Raw genomic sequence first — 18848 nt, 5'->3', positions numbered from 1 at the left:
TGAGTCTTATCAACCACACCACTCAGCTTGGTATCATCTCCAAACTTGCTGAGGGTGCACTCAATCTCACTGTCTTCCACTGATGAAGATACTGAATAGCACTGGTCCCGTGCCACAGAAACAAGCCTGAGGGTTATTGGTATAAATCTGGTCATGGGTCAGATTAGTGTCTTCGTCAGTGGTTTCCAGCTGCAGGAATGCGGAGCCCTTGGAATTAGCTGCCCTTGATCACTGTTGACTTGATGCTGGGATAGCTCAGTGTACTGCCTTAGCGCTGCACTACAATGCACAATTACTAATTCCAGTTTGAATTTTTTACCTTTCATCTCAGTGCTGTTTCAGCTCACTAAATGCAGCAGATGCAATGAAAAGATGGCAGGAGTCAGAAAACAGGTGTGAAAAGAGGCAGTGAGTGCAACAGCAGCAGGGCAAGCAGAGGCAGAGATGGGAAGCTGAATTCAGTGAAACACCCATTTTCCTAAGTAGGATTTGACTTTAAGGGGGGAAAAAAAGTAAGTTTTCAATAGCAGGCTTACATTAGGTCATTAGGTAAGTGTTTGGGCAGTTCTTTGGCCTTTTTTATGGGAAGCAGTAAAAAGACCAGCTCAGCTAGATTTGTTTTCCAGATATTCAAATTCATCAATCCCACATAATTTGCTGACATGAACAGGTGTTTCTGGACCAAGTATCTGTTAGCATTATACACTGTTCACTGTACAGATAATGCATGTCAATAAAGGATGAACTGTGACTTGTCTGCTGGCTTTCATACTTGTAGGCCTCAGCTCTGCTCATCTTGCTTGTCAGCCTTTTGCAGTTGTGTTTCAAAACCTTCAGTCATAAGCAAAATGAGTACACTTGTAAAATTCTACTATTGACACCCAAGTAAGTAAAAATTTAGCCTCAAAGTATAACCATGCAAGCAAAAAAGTCCAACAAAACAATCCCCCAGACATGCTTAAGTAGAAGAAAGGGATTAAGCTATTAAATGGTGCAGAAACAGCAGTTCATATTATGGGTAGCACAACACATTTGTCTGTACCTATAGAGTAGAATAACTAGCAATGAGAAGAGATTACATAGTATTTCACATAGCAATATCCAGCTGAGGCAGGAAAAGGAGGCAGATAGACTTCCTTGTACCAGCTATCCTCAGACATTCAGTATCTGCATTTGTGCAACATGTTAGAAGGATTGGGATTTTATGTTCCTCATTCAGAATTCTGAACTTGATGAGCTGGAACAACCATCATGACAGGAATAAATATAATTACTAGAATATTTAGATACTGTGTTATGTTCTTTATCAAATGTATATAATATGTATGTTACATGGGAGTTGTGCACAAATTGTTGATCCTGATTATAAACCCCATTAATTCCCATTTCTGTGATTTTAGATCTTAAATAATAGCTTCCAAAACTTTGGGAAACTCCAGAGATTTGAGTTCCTAAACAGGAAATATTTATTGCAATAAAAAGGAGCTTATAAGCAGAAGGAAGAGAAATAGAAACTGTCATCCCATGAAGTATAGAAAAGAAGAAAATCAAGCCCAGACTCTTCCTTCTTTGACATACAACAATCATTCATTACATTTCTACTTGTAAGTGCTCTGCAAAAGTAAGAAGGGGGCCCTAACATGAAACAACAGACATGAAACTCCATTCAAAATCTCCCCTTTCTCACCTATTGTGGTTCTGAGGCAAGAGACTGAAATAAAACAAAGGAAGAGGAGAAGCAGAAATCAGCAAAGGGTGTCACCTCCACACCTTCCAAAAGTTTCCAATCCTAAAAAATTACTGACATGCTTCTGAGTCTAGACTGGGATGCAGAGGATAGGTATTTCTGGGTACAAGAATTTATTTGTTTTAAACACTACACAAACCACTAAGAATCATCTCCAGGAACTGTGAAAGGAGACCTTCAAAGTGTATACCAAATACATTATCAGGTGAGTTTAGTCCCATCCTTTCCACAGACATGTGCAAAGTCCAGTGTTTTTTTTTCCCTGTCACTGTTGTGGCAACATATGAGGCAAATGGAAGATGATCTAGTAGATGACACTTTTAAGAGGCAGATGAAACTAAGTGTATCAAATCCTATCAATACTTCTGAGTAAATTACTGAAGATTAGCAGTCCACAACTACATTTGTACCTTTCTAATTTGTTTTTTTCTGTCTGAGGCAGACAGATGTGATTTCTTCTTTAGTAAATTAGCTGGTACTTCTACAAACTCATTTCTTACTTGTATGTGTGTCTAGAATGGTGGTTACAGCTTTTTTTGCAAGAATGACTCTTTGGGGATCATTTTAAACCTTTTCAGATATCTTGCTCTACTGAGTCATAATTGTTGTCTTCGGTTCTTATACTAGTGAGGGGGGACTGTTAACTACCTTTAGTTGCTGATAGTGGCTCCGCTTCTTCAAGGCAAAGGTGAAACAGGCTTTAACTACCAAGGTGGTGCCAACAATTTAGAATAGGTATGTCCAGGCTAGTACTGCCAATACACAACTCCCTCGTGGTGCCACCGTTAACTGAACACACAGGTTCAGAAACGCTGGCTTGAAGTACCGCAGATGCCGTAGTACTCCTCATAATTTACATACACGTAAAACTCGAAAACCTGAGACCTTTCCTCAGCAAGTACAGCAACTCATGGAAACAAAAAATGAAAAGAATGGAGAACTTACAGCATCTTCAGAAAATGAACAACTGCCCTCTGATGTCTGCCTGAAGCAGCGGGGCAGCGTCGATTCAAAATGGGTTTAGTCTACAGTACCGTCTCCACTCAGAAGCATTTTGGTGCCTGGCTCCCAGTGCAAGGATAGGTAAATAGCTGGAAACCCCACTCAGGCATTCAGACACCAAGCTGATAACAGCAGAGGGGGAAAATTAAAAACCAAACCAACCAACGAACCCTTGAATAAAGATGCAGAGGTCTTTAGTCAGGCCACCGCTCCCTCTCTTCCTACATGGAGCAGAACATCAGTGCCTCAATAAACAACGACTGTACCAGCAAGTCTGAGCGTTTAGAAACAATGACTCAGTCTCCCCTAAATTAGGGAATTGCCAGTGACGTCTTCCAAAAAAATAAGCAGAAAGTGTGCGTTATTTTGCGTCTTGGAGTCAGGGTAGCTCTTCCAGACCTGCCTTCCCAGCTCCTCGCTACCTGACACCACCGATGTTGGTGGGATCGGGTGTCCGAGGGCTCCGGGGACTTCCCGAGTGGAAATGTCAGGTAAAGGAAAGCACACCGCCCCAGAGAAGGAGGAGATAAAATCGCCGGCACTGGCAAAGTCTCTTCACTCGGCCGTATCGGAGCCCGCCCTACGCCGGGGAGGGCTGGGCCGCCCCGACCGCCTCCCTTCAGCGCCCGCCCCGTTCCTCGCCACCGTCGAGAGCGAGTGGAAGGCGGGGGCGAGTTTCAGCCCTCCTGCCTGCGTCGGGGGGCGCAGTGCCAGCCATGGGGAAGAAAAGCGGTCTTTCTCGTCCCTACCTTCGCCCCCTGCCCCGCTCCGTGTGCGTGCGGCCGACCTGCGCCTCAGCGGAGGCGAGGGGAGAAGACAGGCCGGATTCAGCCAACCCGCGGGGCTCAAAGGAATCTGGGCAGAGAGCCTGATGTCCCCGTGCTCCCCAGACCGGCGCGTAACCGGCTGCCTGGCGGCAGAACAGTTGCTGAGTATAAACGTCTAGGGCAGAAACTTAACAAGAAAGACATGCTGCCCCCACCGAGCCGCAGCCTCGAGAAAGGTGACCGAGAACGGGGTCCCTCCTCCCGACGCCGCCTCGGGTCACCCTGGTGGGAAGAATTCGAGCAGCATGGCAGCTTCTCACCGGACGTGCTCAGAGTCCTCTGTGCCGGACACCCAGGCAGGGCAGCTATTCCATAACGAGACCTAAAGCCCACCTTCCCACATAACCCACTAACCCTTCACTGGCCACCGCCTGCCGCAGCCCGCAGCGCAGGGAACGGGCGCCGCGGCGGGCGAGCCAGCCCGTTTGTCTGTTTGCGCAGCTGCCCAGCGGCCTCCGGGAAACGTAGTCGAATTCCGCCAATCGCGGGCGGCTCCATTTTCTCCTCGCTCTGCGGGGGAGTGCGCGTGCGCAAGCCCTCCCCCACACCCCCCGCACGATAACGCCCCTTCTGCCGCGGCCGGTATCCCGGGTAGCGTTGTCACCGCGGCGCCTTCCCTCCCGCCTGGCGCGGATTGGTTGAGAGGACGGCGGGGCGGGACACGAGGGAAGAGGTGATTGGCTGGGGGGGGTGTCACCCGCCGCGGGGATGATTGATGCGGTTGCCCGCTGAGTAGGGAGGCAACGTTTCTCTTCAGTGTCCGGCGCCTCGCCGGGTACAGCCCTGCCCCCAAAGCGGGATGGTGGTATAGGCACTGCTGTGGTGTTGCACGGTTTTTAGTGTCCCCCTGTTCCTTCCAGGAAAGTCGTCGGAGTTGCTCCTCTCGGGGTGACCGCAGCCTTCGCCACCAGCTGGCAGAAGGCGAGATACTCTCTCCAAAGTCTGTGCCCTACCGCAAAAGCATCCAACTTCCCCCGCTCGTAAGCTCCGGCAGCCAGCCGGAGCCACGCCGCGCAGTCTTCCCTCAGCTCCCCCGCCGGCCGCTATTCTGGCAGCGTCCAGGCAACTTCACCGGAGCCTCCGCCTTCCCTCTCCCCACCAACTGGGTCGCGGGGGCTTCCTCCTCACGCCTACGCCGGCAAAGAGTCGCCCGCCACCCCCGCGCTACGACCGCATCCCTGCCGCCTTCCCTCCCCAAACGTGAGTAAGGGGAGGAGGGACGATGAATATGCAGAGAAGCGCTCGCCCCGCCGCGGTTCCGGGAGGGGGAGGGGGAGAGTGTGTGTGCGCGGTGACTGTGTGCCGTGTGTGTGTATACAGCGCTGGGAGGGGTGCGCATGCGCCATGCGTGGCGGGGCTGAATGTTTCCCAAGTGTTTGAAACTGGTATTTGGGTTTTCCACGTTGGATCAAGTGCGGCGTATGGGAGCGAGGAGCCTGCATTAATATCACCGGAGAGCAGCGGCGGCGGCGACGGCGGTGAGGAGAGCGGGGAAAGGGGGAGCGGAGGAGAAGCGGAGCAGAGCGGCGCTGGCGCATACAGAAGGGCTGCCGCTGCTCCTGACAGACACTTCGCAGAGCACATTTTGTTTCCAGATTGTTTCGGAGGAGCTGGTTTAAGCCCCCCTCCTTTCTCCTCCTCCTCCCCCCCCCCCCCCCCCCCCCCCCCTTCACACACAAATCCCTCTGATTGTTCCTACCACCTCCTTCGTGAATTACCCACAACGACAGCCATTCAATCAGCTGCTGCTGGCTGTAGGGGACTAGCGGAGGGTGTGTGTGTGTCTCTCTCCCTCTGTTTCACACAAGAGGAGTCAGATGTAGCTTTTCTCGGATTTTTGGGGGGGGAGCTACGGAGAGAGGTGGGCAGGGAGTGATCCGTTCATTGGGGTTACCGTCTTTGGAGGGAGCAGCACTTGCTCTTGCACAGACAGAAAGAGAGAGGTGTGGGGAAGGATATTTTTTTTTCTTTGCCGGATGAAAATGTTGAGTCCTGCAAACGGAGACCAGCTTCACCTAGTGAACTATGTGGAGGATTATCTGGACTCCATCGAGTCTATGCCCTTCGATCTGCAGAGAAATGTCTCCTTGATGAGAGAAATAGACGCCAAATATCAAGGTAAGGGCTTTCTGTATATGTGTGTGTGTATGTCCGTGCGTGCGATATGGGGATCGGGGGGGAGGTTGTCTTTCCCTTTCTTTTCTTCAGAGCTCAGCCTCGGCTCCGCTTGCCCCTCTGCACCCCACAGGGGTGGTAGTTTTATTTTTGGGAGGTGAAAGAAGGGAGAAAGCCAGGAGAAGAGATCGGAGGAGAGAGAGGGGCTGATCTGCAGCGTTAGCTCTTGTCATGGGGCGGAACAAAAGGTCTCCAGCTTCTCTTATTAAGCAAGGACTCTGCTTTTCTGTGTAAATTGCTGGCCAAGAAGGCGGGGGCAGGGAAGTGGGGTGTGCGGTGCACAAAGGGGGGCTGTCCCCGGCCGTGGGGCTGAGGTGGAAGGGTTTCGGGGTACGGAAGAAAGTGCTGGGTAGACAGAGAGGGAGAGATTACAGCACAACATTTAGGAATGTACAGTATTCATTATGGCTGTAGTAGGGGAGAGAGGCAGCTAGTGAGGGAGGGAGGAAAGGAGGGAGGAGAGGGGGGCTAGGCGAGGTGGGGGGCAGGGTGTGCTTTCTTCGCTTCGTCCTCGGTGGGTTTCGTTTCACCCCGTAAAACAGCCCCGCTTCGTGGGGCAGAGGGGACAGGACTGGCGTTAGGGTCGGCGTGTGGGGGAATACGGTCAGGTTTACGGATATGCTGAACGCTTAAGTGCCCCCTTCCTCTCTCCTTGTCTTTCCCCTCCTCCCTCCCCAGTGCTGCCGGCACTCGGGGCACGCTGTCCCCATGCCCCACGGGCGGAGGGAAGGAGAGGCTGGTTTGTGCTGGGCTCGGGGCAGCTTTGTTACTTGCTTGCTGGTGTCCGGTCGGGTGGGGGGGGGAGGGGAGGGCTTTATTGGGTGCTGCCGGCAGCAGTGACAGCCGGGGTGCTGGGCGGGGAGGACCCCCTCTCCCTCGGCGGGTGCAGCGGCCCGCGCCCCTTTGATGCATGTGGTATTAGGGGTGGTGGGCAATGAGTCTTTCGGTTCCCTCAGCCGGTCGTTAGGCAGCCCGCCAGGGAGTCTGGCGGCTCCCGGGGGAGGAGGCTGGAGGAAACTTCCTCGGGAGGCCGTGGGCTGGCGGGGAGGGCAGGGCGGGCAATACGCCTCTGGCGTGCTGCAGGCACACTCCACACGAGCAACGAGCGCCTCCGCGCTTTGCTGGGGACTTGGCGTCGATGCGGCTTTTATGGACGCCCGTCGTTAGCATATAGCGGCTCGCCCCGCCTCCCGAAGGGCTGATAGGGGGGAAGCGTCCCCACGGGCCGGCCGCGGCCCGCCTCCTCTCGCCCATTGGCTGTTGGGCCGGGCTGTGCCTCCTCCTGCCCCGCCTCCTCGTGACGTTCGAGAAGCAACTTTTCTGTGGGGTTGATTTGAATATCTCGGCCTGCCCCGGCCTGTGCGTTCTGATTGGCTGGGGAGGCAGCAGCGGGCAGGCCAACCTGGGGTGTTGGGAGTGTGACTGACATGTCTCGGAACGGGGGCCGCTGCTCCTCCCGCCTCCTCTTGCTCGCGAATGGCGCGGCCGTGCTGAGACGGGGCGGGCACGAAGTCGGTTTGGCCGCAGCCATTGGCGGCTGCTCTGTTATTTTATTCTCAGGGTTAGTTCTGGCTCCGATTGGGAACGCAAGGCCGGCGGGGGGCGGGCACGGCCCTCCGGCGCCTCTGATAGGCGGGAAAGCGGGCGGGCCGCTCCTCTCCGCACTGCTGCGCGCCGCCTCCTTCTCCCGCTTCCTCGGGCTCGCCTGTTACTGGGAACCGGGGGAACCGCTGCCGGTTTCCTGCTGGAGAACAATAGCTGCGCCGTCACTTCCGGGGCGTCGCCGCCGCGCTGGTTGCTAGGAGAAGGCAGCCCCTCTGGCCTGAAGGGATGAGGTCTTTTGCTGGTCGACCGGCGAGTGCTGCCCTACGTTAGGGCCGGCCGCGCCGTGACGGCGGCGCCTGGTGCCCTCTCTTCCCCCTGGCCTTCCCCCGGGACGCGGAGCACGCGGGCTGCTGGGCCTGGCGCGGGGCGGAGCCGCCGGGGCGGGACGAGCCCAGCGCTGCGGCTGGGGCGGGAGCTGACGGACGGCCCTGAAGGCGGCGGGTGGCGTTGCAGACGGGCGGGGCGGGGGCCGATGTTTGTCGGCCCAAAACGCCATCGGCGCGGCTGGGGAGGCTTCTGCTGGGTATCGTCCGGGCGGCGGAGGAGGCGGCTGGTCGCCTTGCCAGTGGTATGGGAGCCCTCTCACCAGGGTGCATGGGCACTCAGCCCTGTAATCGGTGAGGTCTCTACTCTCGTGAGGGCCACGAAACCGTTCTGGGAATAAAGCTTTGACACCATAAGGCACTTTTTTCCTTTCGTGTTTTTTGGTTGTTGGTTTTGTTGTTGCTTTTGTTTAGTTGTTGGTTTGTTGGTTTTTTTTTTTCCCCGTCATTTGAATGGTTTTTGTGGTGCTGGGGGTGTACATTCACGGCTGAGGAGCAGTTGTGTAATACGCAGTCGTGCAAAACTCGCTTTCTGATCTTTCGGTTACAGCGCGCCAGCGGAAAGCGGTTTTCTGCAGTTCCTATAAACGCAGCCTCCTTGGGGCGGGCAACTTGAACTGAGCATGCCGGTATGAGGAATAGTGCTGCAATCCTCCTCCAACAGCTGTCAAGCTGTTTCTTTTAGCCGGTGTTCCTTGAATAACATGTTTCTGTCGCTGATGCTAGGAAACCCTTTCTACTTGCTTGCAGTTGGGAGACAGCAGCTCTTACGTGACGTCTTGCGTACTAACTGTAAGCGCCCGAGGACACGATCGACAGGGCTTGCCAGGGTTAAAATTCCTCCTGCGTAATACAGCAGTTTCAGGAGGTGGTATGGCGCAGTATGTAGTGTTGGTGTGCACATGCAGTGCTAGATTCGGAGCTTCCGAAATGCTAACAAGTCGTTAAGCTACTAATTATTCAGTGCTATTGAAGTACACCTAATGAAGGATGCCTGCCTACTAGACTGACATGGGTTAAACTCATGACATCACTCAAGTGCTGAAACTTTAGAGTGTAAAACATGCATATCTGCCATTGAAAATAATTTACAGTCTATTTTTAATCTTCCTGAACGCTTAATTTAATCTACATCGGGGTTTTTGGGTATTTTTGCTGTTGACAGTGGTTTGGGTGAGAAGCATGGGCTGCAGCTCTAAAAATTAACATTGCATAAACTTTTCATGTAAACTTAGGAATGTGTCTGTGTGTTTTAAACCATCTATCAAGGCAAGACAAAACCTAAATCACAGGATAACTATTAGTTGCATATATGTCATATTTTCTTAGTAAACAAACAAAGTCTGTACAATCTTTTGGTAATGCCATTTGCACATATAAGAGCTCTTGGTTTCTATTAGGTGATTTGAGGTTAGTTTTTTCCTATATCAGTGTATTTTACTGCTCTAGGGCAAAATGTTCTAACCTAAAAAAAAAAAAAAAAAGGAGAAGCAGAAAAAGCATTCTGCATGTTTTTGAGGATATACTGAGTGTCTTATAACTTTGAGTATTGTAGTGAAACTCAAAAACATCTGCTTAAAAATAAGTTTCTAGGACCATTCTTGAAATCGTAAACACTTTAGTGCATTGTTGAAACAATCCTTGAAGTGCAATTCAAGATGTAATGCATTTTCATTTGTTATCATTGTAAATCGGAAACTTTAGTTGCTGTCTATCATTGTCTAACTTTATCTCTTCCTCTGCAGTAAATATTTAATGGAGATTGTATTTCTGTACTTTAAAAAGTAAGCAACATACATTTTACAGAAAGTAAAAATTACCTAGATGTTTGGATATTGTAATCTTAATTCTGTAGTCCTAGGGACTTAACTGCCCTCACGTTTTCAGCAAAAGTAGCTCAGCAGTACTGGATGAAACTTGCCATAGCTTAGAGTCTATCCTTGTGTATTTGGAAATCTTCTGTGTCAGCTGTCAAGTGTGGTGATAGTGATTAGTAAGTAGCTCAGCATCTGATTTCTGCACTGGTTTGTGCTTTCTCACCCACTCTCTCTTACTCTCAGTCATTCATTAAAACTATTAATGTTGCTAGATAGAAAATACCCAGGAGGACAACCTATTCATTTCCCCTGTCATTTCACAATTAATATTGGAACTTTAGCTGGTGTGCTTGTATTTGTTTAGTTACTGTGTTTTGATTGCTGGTAAGTTTAAAGGGAAGAATTGTCAACATGCATAAAATTATATTTAGTATTTTTTTCTCTAAATCAGTGTTTGCATTCTGTTCCTGTGGGACCAACTAGAAGAGAAGTAATCCGCTGGAGTTAGGAGCCTCTTGTCAGATACCAGCAGCTTCAGGGGATCTACCTTTGGTCATCTTTGTGCACTACAAAATGGTGTTGCTGAGTGGAAAGAACAGTAGGGGAAGGCTTTATTCTTCTGTTCTTGTTGTTGAAAATATTTATAGTTTCTATTTCTTCCTTGCAGAGATTCTGAAGGACCTGGATGATTACTATGAAAAATTTAAACGAGAGACAGATGCTGTTCAGAAGAGAAGAATGTTGCACTGCATACAGAGAGCCTTGATTCGGAGTCAGGAACTAGGAGATGAGAAGATCCAAATCGTCAGTCAGATGGTGGAGCTCGTGGAGAACAGAACTAGGCAAGTGGATAGCCACGTGGAACTGTTTGAAACTTGTCAAGAGCCTAATGATACCACTGGAAACAGCGGGAAAGCCAGCCAAGACAAGTCAAAGAATGAGACAATCACACAGGCTGAAAAGCCCAACAACAAGAGATCCAGGCGGCAAAGGAACAATGAGAATCGAGAAAATGCTTCAAATAATCATGATCATGATGACATCACCTCAGGAACTCCAAAGGAGAAGAAAGCAAAAACATCCAAGAAGAAGAAACGCTCCAAGGCCAAAGCAGAAAGGGAAGCTTCTCCCCCAGACCTTCCTATTGACCCTAATGAGCCAACATACTGCTTGTGCAACCAAGTCTCCTATGGAGAAATGATAGGATGCGATAATGACGAGTGCCCCATTGAGTGGTTTCACTTTTCCTGTGTGGGACTCAACCATAAACCAAAGGGCAAATGGTATTGCCCCAAATGTAGAGGAGAAAATGAGAAAACTATGGACAAGGCATTGGAGAAGTCTAAAAAAGAAAGGGCCTACAACAGGTAGTTTGTGGACTTTGCATAGCAAAGAGAAGTAAAACCACCAAACCAGTGTATTTATTGTCAGTGTCACCTTTGTTGAGGTGAAAGGATTGTAAAATGTATATTTTTAAAGGAGGTTTAAAACTGAACCATTCCTGTTATAGGGACGGCAATAAGCAATTTTGTTTTTCATTTGGTAAACTGTAACAAGAATGTGGTCTGTGGACCAATGTATTCCTAAAGTAAAGTTATAAGAGTTTAAACTGAATATTTGGGTGGGTCTTAAAAGATAAATTAATACTACTTTTTTTCCTTCTTTGTTTTTTTTTAGTGCTGGTAGCACTTTCCTCATTAAAATTTTGATGACAAATATCTCTGCAATGTAATTTTGTTTTCTTTAATGAAAAAATGTTACTTAACCTTTTGAGCAGAAATTGTGAAATAGTTTCTCCATCTGGTTGTATCTGAATAAAGCTGTAGTACATCACAAATGTAACTTCTTTCAGTGAGAAGCAGTGCAAGAGCAAACAAGAGGAGGGTACAATTTGGTTCCTGCTACAAAGTGTCAGTATAACAGTTCAACAGCAAATGTTTAAACAGGCTTAGAGGATTATTACAAAAAAAACAAAGGTTAATGGTTAAATTTTACACAATAAATATTTTATATGCTGGCCAAGTACCACAAGGGCCATTTTAAAACAACTGAATATGTTTTATATTTAACCAGGAAGTGGTTTATTAATGAGACTTAACATAAACAAAGCTTTATACTGTCGCAGATAGTAGAGTAGCAATCCTTAATTTGTTTAAGTTGTATAAATGTACATTTTTAAGTGGAGTTGCACTTACTGTATTATACTTGGAAATGCAGCCAAATGCCATTGCATAACCAATGTGCATTTCCTGCTGTATGTATGAAAATTGTACAGCTGTGAAACTAAGAAATAAATGAAACGACTTTGACAGTTTGCTTCTTTAGCAATCATGTTTAATGATCATTCACATAGCTTAAAAAAAAACACAAGAGAAAAATTGTCTTTAACTTTGAAAGCTCCAGCAAGCTGCTGCTAGGAAGCCTGAAACTGTTGTAGTGGTAACCAAATTATAGTGTTAATAACGAATTTTTGTAGATTGTATAGCTGGCAAGGTCATAGGTGAGCCAAAATAACAGTTAACTTTCCATCCACCTCTACTCTTTCCGTGCTTGCAGTCACTCCCAGACCCAGGCATCTATCTAAAAATCGATAGTAGAGAGCTGGTGTAGTTGAGCTCTTTTCATGGTTTTACACTATGGACATAAATTATTCGATGTTTGTTATCACCAGAAAGATCTTTTGTGTTACAGCATTTTCACAGTATTATTGCAGACACTCCAGAGTGAGCATTTTTATTCTTCATGGTCACTTCATACAAAAGGGTACTAGCTATTGCCAAGGTGCTATGCAGTAAGTTAGGTACCCAGAGCATGTGTCATTTAGCTTTATAGCAAAACCTGATCAGACTGTTTCCTTGACCTGTGTGGCTGGAGAGGAGGGTGTTCTGGTTGAGCTAATTTTGCCTCCTTGTCCTGCTATGGGCCTTCATTGTAAGTGAGAAGGGAACGAGAGCAGCAGTAGGAACGCCGTAGAAGTTGACAAATCAGGTGGGTCAGACAAGAGACTTCCACAAATATGGGAGGCTGGAATTGGGTTTTTGTTTTTAAACACAACTTTCTCTTAACATTGATAACTCTTTTGCTTCCTAGACAGTAAAATCATACCACTTTTCCCCTGATGTATTCCAGCAGGTCTGTCTGTTGGAGGTAGGGAAGACAAGATTTTGGATGCAGTTGAACACAAGGCAGATGATGTGGCTGAGTGTTTATTCTAAAGATTTACTGGAAAACGCCAAGGTGTGCCAGATCACTTTGCATGGGTGTTCCCTGCCAGACAGCCACACTCGCAGTGACAAGCAGAAGTCCTGGTTTTCCTTTCCAAATATGTACACGGAGTGCATGTGCTTGCATGTTCCTAGTTGGTACACAGTTATATTGCACCCAACCATCCGTGCCCTGGGCAAATAACCACTTTGAATCACATCACCTTCTCCTGAGGTGGTTTAGAGTTGGTGTGTAAATGCTTTCTTACCTTCTCTTTTCTCTCTAAAGCCTTGCTTTCTGTTGCTCCCTATGCACTTTTCCGGGCTCTGTTGCTTCTGCCTCCACTTGCCATTGTAGCTAATCCCAATGTTTCTGGTTTGTTCTGCCCCAGCCAGTCTGCTCTTCTCTCACCAGCCTACACTGAACATTGATACTTAGGAGGATTGTTCTAGTGAAACCCCAGAGCAACTTTGTAAAGAAACCCAAGCACATAGTTTCAGTCTTTTTTCATACAATGCCTGCATTGGTTCTACAGGGTGTTTTGAATGTGAGAAGCCCAGAGGAAACCATGAAGGTGCAAAGAAACATGGTAAGCAAATTCATCTAAGAGACGAGTTGCTAAAGCAATATTTATACTGCCCTTAACTGAATGTATTTCCAGCTGCTGAAGGCTGGCTGGGATCTCCTGTATTTCAGTCTTTCGTAAAAGGCAGCTGCTGATCTGCAGAGCAGCTCAACATTACATCCCTTCCTGCATTTTTCTGAGAGTTATGTTCCCAGCTTGCCCTGTTACATGCTGCAGTGTCATTTTGATGCTTGGCCCTGAGGCTTGACTGGACAAACACAGTACCATTTGACAGGTTGGCATCGGTTGGTTGGTGCAATTAATTACTTCAGTGAGATGTAAGGGAGTCTGCTGTGGCACTAAGCCCTTTGCTGATGGAAGCGAAGCCATCTCATGTTAAAACTGACACACTGCCAAGTGCTGTGGACCGTGAAAAACTTGGTTCTGGCTTTGGTATCTTGTCTAAAATGCTGTCTTTACAAAATCTCTTTACAAATCCTTTCTTAGTTATTTGTAGTGAATTTAACGGCTCAAAGCAGCTGCCATGCTTTGCACTAATTTTCCTTACTTCTCTGTGATATAGCAGCTAGTTTACAAGCTTCCTTACAGTGCCTGGCAAGGTGACAGTGCTGTCATTTGGGGACATCATGCCGGTTTGAGAAAACATCAGGATCTCCCTCTGACCCTTTGTGTCTGAGGCTGCCAAAAAAAGGGTTGACTGGGAGGAATGATCTTCTAGGAGCTGAGCTAAGGCTTTTTAGCTCAGAGAAGGCTGTGCTGCAATTCAGCAAGGTCCTGCAGCTGGGGAGGAATAACATCATGCACCAGTACAGATTAGGGCTTGGCCTGCTAGAAAGCAGTTCTTTGGAGAAGGAATCCTGGTGGGCAACAAGTTATCCTTGGGACAGCAACGTATTCTCGTGGCCTAGGGTGCATTAAGAAGAGTGTGCTCAGTAGGTCAAGGGAATTTCTTCCCCTCTACACTGCCCTGAAGAGACCACATTTGGAATATTGTGTCTAGTTCTGGGCTCATCAGTTCAAGAGGGACAGGGAAATACTGGAGTGTCCAACAGAGGGAAATAAGGATGATTAGGGGAGTGAAACACCTGTCTTATGAGGAAAGGCTGAGAGACCTGGGACTGGTTGGTCTGGAGAAGACTGAGAGGGAATGCTATTAATGTTTACAAATACCTGAAGGGTGAATGTGGTACCCTGTAATAGGATGAGGGGAAGTGGTCACAATCTGGAACACACTCAGTTCCACCTTAACACAAAGAGATGCTTCTTTACTGTGAGGGTAATGGAGCACTGGAACAGGCTGCCCAGAGAGTGTGACCTGCCCTAATTTGATGTGCTCTGGCAGGGGTATTGGACTCAATCTTCAGAGGTTCTTTCCAACTCCTGCCATTCTCTGATTCTAACTCAGTTCCCACATGCTAGTGAGCATTAACATAGGATACAAGAATCAGCAAGTATTTATCGAGGAAGAAGTCAAAGCATCAGGAATCACAAACAGCTGAAATTTCTCACTGAAAGCATTCTGGCAGCTATAATTACTGCTGATCTGTGATAGAAGTCACAAGTAAGTCTATATTGTGCTGCTGAACCCTGGAGATGATGGTGAAGTCCTAGTGGCTACTGAGAAGCACCATTTCAGCGTTCAAGGCAAGCAAGCTGGGAGCAGACCTTACACATGCGATGTCCCTGTCCTCAAACAGCAGATTGTTCTGCTGTTGGGCAGCTGGCAGTGAATAGCTGGTGCTGGGGGCACAAGTTAGTGAAGGTACAAGGCAACAGAGAGGTAGGCTTTCGGGTTCTCAGTTACAGAATGCTCCCTGTGGGACAGAGAGGACCACTATGAGCCTGAAACAGCAGAGCAAAACATCAGTTTCAACTGTTACTTTGCCTGAAATCATCTCAATTAAGCCTAACTGCTATCTCCATTAAGCAGCAGCAACTCTGGCCATGTGTATCATGAGGTTTAAATAAGTTTGTTACTAATTGAACACAGTTGTTGATAAACTGCATCCTGATTTCACAAAGCATACAGGATAAATGCAGTTGAATCAGAGAGCATGCTTCACCTGCCTTATTTTTCAGTAGGATATTTTCGTTCATCTTTGAAATTGTAATAACAATGAAAGAGAGAAAGTACTGTAGACACTTTCACAAAATGTAATTTAAAAAAGTTTCCTGTAATAGAAATGCTTCAAAACAAATTTAAGTATCCTTGGAGTGAATCCTGTTGCTTCAGTTATACTTAGTATCATCCTTATGACCTAATTGCTCTGTGTGCATAAAAAATCCTGCCGCATATCTATCCATAGCTCAAAAGAGCTAATAATTTCTCACTTCTGAGTATCAAAATCAGTGTGAGCATTCAGTTCAATGTCAAAATTAAACAAGCTAATAGTGCTTCATGCAGCTTCTTACCTTCCCAGGTGTTATTCAAGTCCCAGATGTAAGAAGTAGGAGAAATGATACAGTAAGGAAGAGCATCAGAGCAAACGTGTATAAACCAAGATGTCTAGGAGGCAATCAGAGACAGTATTGAGCTTTTCTTCTGAGTTCAGGGTGCTTAGATTACTTTTCCAGTAAGCATTTATTGTTGGTGGTAGACAAAAAAAACAGCCAAGGTACCTCTGTCGCCTCTCATAGCAGGGGAGATGTGTTAGTGGCCAGGACAAGAGTGTGAAAGACTGGTCATAGAATCATAGAATCAACCAGGTTGGAAGAGACCTCAAAGATCATCCAGTCCAACCTATCACTCAGCCCTATCCAATCAACTAGACCATGGCACTAAGTGCCTCATCCAGTCTTTTCTTGAAGACCCCCAGGGACGGTGCCTCCACCACCTCCCTGGGCAGCCCATTCCAATGGCAATCACTCCCTCTGTGAAGAACTTCCTCCTAACATCCAGCCTATACCTACCCTGGCACAACTTGAGACTGTGTCCCCTTGTTCTATAGCTGGTTACCTGGGAGAAGAGGCCACCCCCCACCTGGCTACAATGCCCCTTCAGGTAGTTGTAGACAGTAATAAGATCACCCCTGAGCCTCCTCTTCTCCAGGCTAAACAACCCCAGCTCCCTCAACCTCTCCTCATAGGATTTGTGCTTCAGGCCCCTCACCAGCTTTGTTGCCCTTCTCTGGACATGTTCCAGCACCTCAACATCCTTCTTGAATTGAGGAGCCCAGAACTGGACACTGGTGGCTCTCTTTGTTTGCAGGCTTCTGGCTGTCAACCTGTGAAGCCAGAACTGGACACTGGTGGCTCTCTTTGTTTGCAGGCTTCTGGCTGTCAACCTGTGAAGCCTGATTAACAGGTTAAATTAATCCTCTAGTTCACTTTATTAGCAGTTTCGCCAATGGTGGTTACCATTCCTTGCCCTGGCAAGTGTTACTGTCCCCTCTGCAGGACTTCACCACTCTTGCAGCTCCTCCAGACGAAGACAAAAGATCCTTGATACCAGGAGGCCCAGTGTTTAAATTTCCACCTCCTACTTGAGAAGTAAATACTGGACATCCTTGAGAAGGAGTGCTGGCTTTGCTGCCCTCTCTGAAATAACTTGGTAGTTCAGCTAACAATTTTACATGACTTTGCATACTATACAGCTAACAGCACGAATTCTGACATGCTGCAATAACAAAGTGCACAGAAGTAATCCTGGTTGGATGGATAGACACTTTGTGCAAAAATTCCTTTCAGTTGTTGGAGTGAAAATCTAACCTCTTCCAAATTTTAGTCAACTAGTGAAGCAGAGACCAAAAAATGTGTCTGAAATTGCAGAATTCCTTGCAATGCAGTAATCTGGGTTTCTGTGTGACTGTTCTGTATGCACTGTGTGCCTTTGCACTGAGAGCTTGTACCCCAAGAAAGCTTTAAGGCAATTCCTCAGACTGCTTATCATAAGTAGTTACATGGGTAGTGGCAGCAAATACGCCTTTCTAAGCTGCTTTTTATTTTCAATAGCTTATTCAACAAGCCAACCACTCTGTACGACCACTGGCTGAGACTGAGGGCTGGAAGAGACTTGGTGGGAGCTGCAGAGGATGCAGGCAGTAGGTGTCTTTGTGTTGGTGGTATGTCGGTTGTCCACACAGCTGCTCGCTGAATTGGGCCTGAAATTCTGCTTCTGCTTCATGCTTTGGGGAAAGGATCAGGACACAAAGCAAATGGAATGATCTCTTGTATTTGGCTTGCTGACAAGTCAGGTAAAGCCCTAGGAGATTAACATTATCTAGGGCTGGTAACAACATCATTAAGCGGACAAACAAACAATTTGTGTGTGTATATGTTCAAAATCAACTTGGATCTTTGAAGTTTAAGACAGGTAGAGTCACTTTTACTCTGTGGAAGAATTAATGCAATTTAAATTACTGTTGTCCCCACAGTGCTATATATTCCAAACTCCCTCATCATGCAATATGCTTTGCTAATTTGACTTTTTTTTCCCCAAAAATAAATTGAACTGGAAAAAATAAAGGGTTTTAGTGATAAGGGTGAGAAACCCAAGTGAATTGCACATAAACGAGTTACCTTTGTAGAGAAAGGAATGTTTTGCTATGTTAATTAAAAGATGCGTATCAGGGAACTTTTCTTTGTGCCAGCCTCTCTCTCCTTGAGATTTGTATGGTTCCACCTGAAATAAAATGTTCCTTTCTTATAATAGCTTCTTCATTCTTATAACTTTGGGAATAGACAATTTGTTGCAAGCCATATCAGTAAAAGATGAATTGTTAGATGCACGTTCCATACAGTGATTTTGTTCAACAACTAAAAGATTAAGGGCAATTCTTTCAGAAAATTCCCCTGAGCCAGAATGCTTCAGTTTGTAGGTGTCCCTGGAGGATATTGAAAGCAGAAGGAAATGAATGTAGCATGCCTAAAACTTTAATCAAGCCTAATCTATGGTCACAATTACTTAAAAGTTGTGATCATGGTCATACTGGTTTGGTTCAGTGTCTCTGCAGAATAGAAATGCGATTGTTTGGATGCCCTGATTTTGTATTTCAGTGCTTTATCAAGATTTGATTTATTCTGTGGTTTGTCTCATTTTTTTATCCATTGACCCTATTCTGTTTGGAATGCAGACAGCTTCAAGAAGACAAAAGTAATTTTCTTACATTAAAACTACTGATACTGCCTTCAATCCTTGTTATCCACACTCAGATATTTATTTATTTATTTATTTATTTATTTATTTATTTATTTATTTATTATTACTTTCTTCTGGGAATATAGAAGATGTCATGATAGCTCCCTTATGCTGAGCCCTTAGAATCAACACAAAGAAACCTTTCTTTACAAAAGGAAGAGAGGGACTTGTGAAGAGTGGAAGTAAGGCTACAATATCAAGATAAACCAGCTGGACTTTCATATCAAATGTAATCCTTCCAGGGCCATAAAATTTTAAAGTAGTTCTGGCTAAACAGCTTCAGGGGAAACAGAGCATCGAATTTCCCCAAAAGATAAACAAAATGTTTGTGACACCTCTTCACTTCTGCTAGTTTTGATGAAAAGATTGGAGGCTGTTAGAACTGTTACCAAGGTGCCCTGTCATCTACAGATGTTATTTTACAG

The 18848-nt window shown here is 46.7% G+C and overlaps 1 protein-coding gene across 4 annotated transcripts; it reads left to right on the top strand.

Moving 5' to 3' along the window:
• The first annotated feature begins 5238 nt into the window (after window positions 1–5238).
• ING1 (inhibitor of growth family member 1) lies at window positions 5239–11824 on the top strand. 4 transcript variants are annotated; one of them, XM_064143757.1, is made up of 3 exons: window positions 7904–7973; window positions 8230–8308; window positions 10164–11824. In XM_064143757.1, the coding sequence occupies exon 3, from the start codon at window positions 10235–10237 to the stop codon at window positions 10865–10867; it is 633 nt and encodes a 210-aa protein (XP_063999827.1). In that variant the 5' UTR covers window positions 7904–7973; window positions 8230–8308; window positions 10164–10234; the 3' UTR covers window positions 10868–11824. The 4 variants fall into 4 exon arrangements, with proteins under 4 accessions (XP_063999826.1, XP_063999825.1, XP_063999828.1 ...); XM_064143756.1 differs by lacking the exons at window positions 7904–7973; window positions 8230–8308 and adding an exon at window positions 5239–5694; XM_064143755.1 differs by lacking the exon at window positions 8230–8308 and having other exon boundaries at window positions 7221–7973.
• Window positions 11825–18848: the final 7024 nt, after the last annotated feature.

The sequence above is a fragment of the Pogoniulus pusillus genome, chromosome 5, assembly GCF_015220805.1.
Source record: "Pogoniulus pusillus isolate bPogPus1 chromosome 5, bPogPus1.pri, whole genome shotgun sequence".
NCBI classification, from domain to species: domain Eukaryota; kingdom Metazoa; phylum Chordata; class Aves; order Piciformes; family Lybiidae; genus Pogoniulus; species Pogoniulus pusillus.
The sequence above is the reverse complement of the archived record's forward strand: the minus strand, read 5'-3'. Positions and strand labels throughout refer to the sequence as shown.

Bases quoted from the DNA above. Each gene is read 5' to 3' on its own strand.
- ING1 (XM_064143755.1), top strand. From the start codon at position 7,829: ATGTTTGTCGGCCCAAAACGCCATCGGCGCGGCTGGGGAGGCTTCTGC. The intron at 7,974-10,163 runs GTGAGGTCTCTA...TCTTCCTTGCAG, and splicing joins GGCACTCAGCCCTGTAATCG to AGATTCTGAAGGACCTGGAT.